Consider the following 6,031-nt stretch of genomic DNA (forward strand, 5'->3'; position numbering starts at 1 on the left):
CAGTCAGATCAGTATGACAATGCAGTGCTGAATGAACAGATCTGACAGCGGGAGAGAGAGAGAGAGAGAGAGAGAGAGAGAGAGAGAGAGAGAGAGAGCGCAGTAATGGAGAAAGGTGAAAGCCCCGAGTCATGAGTCTGCTGTAAAACACTCACATGTTCAGTGTGTGTGACTGTATGGAGGATCTCTAATGAGGGCCGCATGGATGCACAACACACACACGCTCTTCCTCATCTCCTGTCTCCTGCTCTACAGTAAGTACTCGTCCGTCTGCTCCTGTGGGTTTGTAATCATAGCCAATACCACTGACTTCCATCACAGGTATAAAGGAGATCAATGTAGTGTCCTCATTGGTGTATGTGATGATTTCTGAAGAATAAAGGTTAGGAATACACATTAGGAAAGACAGTACTGTGATTATAGTGTGTTGGTGCTGTCCGTTCTCTCAGTGGCATCTCTCATTTCTCCACCAGTTGCTCTAATGTTGTTAAATAACAAGCATGTAAAGCTGCTGCGAGGATATTTTCTCATCATGTAAGCCGTCTAGATGCTGCTCCTGCTGGCATTTTCTTAATCTTGATCCCTAAACATATAAATACAGCTGTTCAACACAGAGGAGTCGGTCTGGACTAACCTGTTTCTGGACGCATTTCTCTCTCCTGACACCGGCTCCAGGCTAATTCATGTATCACCATGTTGTTTCAGCGCAGGGTTTGCTTTGTAAATCAGCAGGTACAGGACTGGGCTGTGAAACCATTTCACCTGTAATAAGAGGCAGATAACAGGAGAAGGCTATAAACCAGGGGTCAGCAAAGAGCCATATGCCTTTTTAAAGAGGGCTGTGTATATATATATATATATGAAGCATCACATGTTGAGCAAGTCCATCTATTAATAAAGCACAATATATAGAATGTCTTTCTTTTCACCACTGATTGAATTTTATAGCACAAGGTTACCATCGAAATGTAAACAGCATGCCCTTTATCAGTGTGGCGATTCACATTAGTCCACAGCGCAGCACACGCATTGGTTGAAACGTCCTTTAAATCTTATTATTTTGCTGTAAAATATACAATAAAAGGTCATTTTAGTTGTATTTTCAGAAGGAAACTGATTTTTAGAGACAGTTTTCATGTTTTCTTGAAGAGAGACAGCTGGAGAGCCATTTATTTTTGGTCAAAGAGCCACATGTGGCTCCCGAGCCATAGAATCCCCACCCCTGCTATAAACAGAGGTCGGAGCCAGCTGAAGTGGGCGGGACTTGAGCTGCAAGTGGGCTGTCAGACCTGGAATTTTATTAATTTAATGTGTTAAACATGACACAGAGTCCAATATAGTGCTTTATGAATGCCTACACCTACCCCACCCTCACAGTGACCTGATGTGTGTTATTAATATCTGCAATATTAACACAACACACTTGGAGGTCTCCGGGCTGCAGCCATACCTACTTGGATTACAGCACAAGGCTGAACACTGGCTGTGCTTTTAAGAGACTGATATTTAAGCTGCTCTATTGTCTATTTGTGGACTGTTGTTCATTAATTTTCAGCTTAGTCCTTTTATTAATCAGGGGTCGCCACAGCGGAATGAACCGCTAACTTATCTAGCATGTGTTTTACACAGCGGATGCCCTTCCAGCTGCAACCCATCACTGGGAAACACCCATACACTCCCACATTCACACTCATACTTTATGGACAATTTAGTTGATCAATTCCCCTATAGCACATGTGTTTGGACTGTGGGGGAAACCGGAGCACCCGGAGGAAACCCACACCAACACGAGGAGAACATGCAAACTCCACACAGAAACACCAACTGACCCAGCCGGGACTCAAACCAGCGACCTTCTTAGTGTGAGGCGATCGTGCTACCCACTGCGCCACCGTGACGCCCCATTTTGGCTTCAACTGTGTGTAAATATGTAGTTGTCCACACTTCCGAGCTGAGAAAGTTTGCCAATGCATTTGGAAAGATCAGTCTGGTCATCATCCGGCGTCTGGTCATGTGTGTTTCCTCAGCTCAGTCGGTCAGTGTTCATCTGGAGCAGACCTCGGTGACCGCACCGCTTCAGGGATCTGCTCTGTTCTCGGTGTCCGTCTCGGGGTCTGCAGTGGTCAGATGGAGCTTCAGTTCAGCCCAGCTCCAGCATCTCCCGGTGGCCGTCTGGATCCTCGGCGGAGCTGCAAACGTCTCTCAGATGTACGCGGGTCGAGTGCAGACACACCGCAACGGATCCCTGACGCTGACCCGACTGCGTCTGCAGGACTCCGGATGCTACAGACTCACTGTGACGGAGGAGAACGGTGGATCCAGAGACGCGGAGCTGATGCTAAGCGTCAGAGGTCAGTATTACAGTCTATTAAAACACATTCAGATGCTCTGCTAGTAGTGGGCCCTTGTGTAACGTGATCGAGGGCTCATTCCAGTCCAATACTAAATGCCCTTCACTTGCTAACTTCTGGAGAGGGGTGCATGCAATGCTTTTAATGCGCACACCTAACCCCGCCCCTAACCCCACCCCTCGCAGTGACGCCACTACCTCCATTGAGTCTGACATTGCATCTGTGAGATATGCAGTCTGCATCAAGCTGCATCAAGATACTATTGAAGTTCACGAGTGTGTGTGGACTGGAACGCAGCCAGTGTAGTTCCCAAGTGCTCAAGGGTTTAGGGCGCTCCACTGAAACCTTGTTCCGCCAGTAGTGGACACTTGTGTGACGTAATTAATGACGCTCATCTGAAGTTAGCAGGTGAAGGGCATGAAGAATTGAACTGTAATGTTGAACTACAGCGGCCCTCAGGTGTGTAACACACACTCCTCCATCGGTGTGTTTCAGAGGTGCTGTATGAGGACACACAGTTCCTGCTAGTGTTTGTGCTGGTGTTGGGGACTCTGGCGGTTCTTCTGATGCTGTGTGTGTGGCTCCTGAACAAACTCCACAGCTTCATCACAGCCTGGAGGAGCAGCAGGTGCTCAGCAGGTAACAGAACACTGAGCTGCAGGCGTTCATCATCAGCGTCTGCAGTATCAGACTTATTTCAGTGTGTATTGTAGACCAACTGCAGCTGTGGTCAGTGTAGTGCTGTAGGTGCTCTGTCTGCATGTCTCCTCCTGCTGGTCACTCTTCACTGATCTTCATCCAGCAGATGATCAGAGTGTGAAGGCTTGATCAGCAGAGGAACAGCACAGTTCTGCTTTAATATTGCACACAACACTGCATTATGGGGACACAGCAGAGTTCAGAAGAGGACAGAGTGCTGCTGTGTGTCTGTGAGCGAGACAGCAGGTGTGTGTGATGATCAAGAGCCGCAACCCTTGTCAAGGACAACCCAACCATTATGGAAGACCATGTGACCCAATGGGTCAAACATTATATCCTGAAGGCGGTGGTGAGTATCAGGATGATAATGCAGCGATACACACAGCAGGACTGGAGACAGAGTGGTGTGATGAACATGACAGTGAAGTTAAACATGTCCCATGGCCTGCACAGTACCCAGACTAAACATTATTGAGCACTCAGGGGTGTTTTGGAGGAGCGAGTCAGGGAAGTGAGAATTTACTGTGAGAATTTGCTCCATTAAATATCACGTTTTATTTTAATATATATATTTCATGGGAGGGTGAATATTTTTGCCCTCAACTGTATAAATATCTATAATATTTCAGTTAATGAAACACTGAGCAGATCTGACTGAGGACACATGAGGCGTCCTTCACATCTGTGCTGCTAACAGCTGTTTGACGCATATAAACACTGACCATCTTCTGCATGTGTGTGTGTGTGTGTGTGTGTGTTTTACACAGAGCACAGCGAGACGGAGCTGCAGCCGCTGTGAGGAACAGCAGAGTCAGAGTCAGAACAGCCGAGTCACTTGCTGTCTTCAAGAAACGACTAAAAACGCAACTGTTTAGTCTCCACTTTCCTTCCTAATCTGCAATTGCCTCTCTGGCTATACCACTAACTGTGCCCCCCCCCCCTCTCTCTCTCTCTCTCAAAAAAAAAAAAAACATTTTTTACTAATGCTTTGCTTCTTAGGCTTTACACACCTGAAACTTGTCTATAGCGCTTGTTCACTGCTGCTCTTATAGTTGTGTAAATTGCTTCCTTGTCCTCATTTGTAAGTCGCTTTGGATAAAAGCGTCTGCTAAATGACTAAATGTAAATGTGAGGAGTGTGTGATACTGCCCAGAGTGTGTGTCAGAGACAGGATGAAGTGATCAGACTGAGCTGAAGCACATGAAACATCTTCTTGTGTAGATGTTGTGAACACTGTAAATGTGTTTCCTCTAATCATTTATTCTGCTGATGCTCATATTACATGTGTGTGTCGGGGAGCAATATTAGCAGCGGGTATTCCAGAAAGCTGGGTTAACCGACCATCAGCTAAACCCTGAACTCTCGGTTAATTAACCCAAAACCTGCTTACCGCGAGTATGTCGGTTCCAGAACAGCTGGTAAGAGTTTGTTAAAATCTACTAGTGATGTGACGTTGTGCGCAGAGGCTTCGAAGCATGTATAAAAAACACGATCCATCTCGCGGTGAAGCAGCGTACCGGAGCGTGATTCGTTGATCAGTGACGTCTGAAGCTTCATTTTCGCCTATACCCACGTGACTGCTTCGAATTTTGATTCAAAGGTTTAAACACCCCCATGGGTTAGTAAAGTGTAGTGAGACATTAGGCGTCGATTACATACATTTCTACTGTTTCAAAGCACTGCACCGGTCCCACACCAGAAATTAAACTAAAATACAACAGTAATTTATAGTAAAAACGTTGAAGCATACTAAAGTGTATTAGCGTATTGTTTTACAACTATATTTAAAGAAAACCACTGCATATCGTAGTAGAGTGGTTAACGGAGACCAGCTGGCGAGCACAGGCCGAAAACTTCACTCACACAGCCTCCTCAGAGCATTCGCCTCCCATGCAGGAGACGCTGGTTCGATCCACGCTTGGAACGAGTGAGTGAAGGACTAGTTGGAATAAGATGTAAATGCTTTTGAATACCTTGTATTTTACTACAGTAATCAATTGTGTAATGTAATATACCTTGTGTAAAAACTACAGTACTTTAGTTACTTGTTTATATTACTGTTGTTGTATTACATGAATGAGTTGGTCAGTTGTAAACATTTGACATTATTACAACACAGTGCTTTCCCACACTCTAACCAGCAGAGGTCCTCATCCAGCTCTGATTTAGAAAGCTTCCAGTAATGAACCTTTTTCAATACAGTTGAATCGAGCGCTACACTGGTTCAGAAAGCTTCATTTCACCATCGTTAACACATGGTCCTATCGCCACACTGTACAGTTGCCTGAAATACCCTGACGCGAATACAAAGAGCTGCACTGAATGTTCTCTATGGTAAGCGCAGACCACAGAGATTTGGGGGTTGCCTCGTTTGATTTCAAAAGGTTTGTTAAATACATAAAGGATTATTTAGAAAAGCGACATCATTCATTCAGATATACATTTGGTTATGAAAAGTATGCACTTATAACCCTCTAACAATGAAAAAAAACTTGTATATCTGTGCTTCTACGTATATAAATATTCTCATCAAAAGAGCACGCAATGCTCAGTAAACCCTCTGAAACAGACAATCTCTGGAACATAACCTGCTCCCGAACAGCTTATCCTCGGAGAGTAGGTTGCTACTTAACATAGCGCAGAAGTTACCTCCGATTTTGGAACCAAAGCTGAGGTTATCTTACTCTCCAACTTACCCAGTATGTCACATAACCTGCTTTCTGGAATACCCCCAGATCTCTTCAATTGTTTAACTTGTTCACTTGCAGATGTACAGAGTAAAGGACGTGTGTTTCTCTGCAGGCTGTTTAAAGTCTCCATCAACTCTACATTCACAGTGTTTATTGGTACTTTTAACAGTGATATACTTCAATCGCTTGTCACTTTAAAAATAGTGACCAAATGGGTTACTCATTTACTTTTGTGTTATTTCTATCTGTAAAATGATCAGATTTCATCCATAATTAACCCAAGATAAAGAT

The 6,031-nt window shown here is 44.6% G+C and overlaps 1 protein-coding gene across 5 annotated transcripts; it reads left to right on the top strand.

The window, feature by feature from the left end:
* The first annotated feature begins 42 nt into the window (after window positions 1–42).
* On the top strand, window positions 43–5,267 carry LOC130242121 (V-set and transmembrane domain-containing protein 5). 5 transcript variants are annotated; one of them, XM_056474136.1, is made up of 5 exons: window positions 45–254; window positions 2,028–2,351; window positions 2,847–2,990; window positions 3,818–3,844; window positions 4,178–5,267. In XM_056474136.1, the coding sequence occupies exons 1-5, from the start codon at window positions 191–193 to the stop codon at window positions 4,180–4,182; spliced, it is 564 nt and encodes a 187-aa protein (XP_056330111.1). In that variant the 5' UTR covers window positions 45–190; the 3' UTR covers window positions 4,183–5,267. The 5 variants fall into 5 exon arrangements, with proteins under 5 accessions (XP_056330115.1, XP_056330114.1, XP_056330111.1 ...); XM_056474138.1 differs by lacking the exon at window positions 4,178–5,267 and adding an exon at window positions 3,157–3,399 and having other exon boundaries at window positions 3,818–3,856; XM_056474140.1 differs by lacking the exon at window positions 2,847–2,990 and having other exon boundaries at window positions 43–254.
* Window positions 5,268–6,031: the final 764 nt, after the last annotated feature.

This window comes from Danio aesculapii, chromosome 15 (genome assembly GCF_903798145.1).
Source record: "Danio aesculapii chromosome 15, fDanAes4.1, whole genome shotgun sequence".
Classification (NCBI taxonomy): domain Eukaryota; kingdom Metazoa; phylum Chordata; class Actinopteri; order Cypriniformes; family Danionidae; genus Danio; species Danio aesculapii.

Bases quoted from the DNA above. Each gene is read 5' to 3' on its own strand.
- LOC130242121 (XM_056474136.1), top strand. From the start codon at position 191: ATGAGGGCCGCATGGATGCACAACACACACACGCTCTTCCTCATCTCC. The intron at 255-2,027 runs GTAAGTACTCGT...GTGTTTCCTCAG, and splicing joins CTCCTGTCTCCTGCTCTACA to CTCAGTCGGTCAGTGTTCAT. The intron at 2,991-3,817 runs GTAACAGAACAC...TGTTTTACACAG, and splicing joins GAGCAGCAGGTGCTCAGCAG to AGCACAGCGAGACGGAGCTG.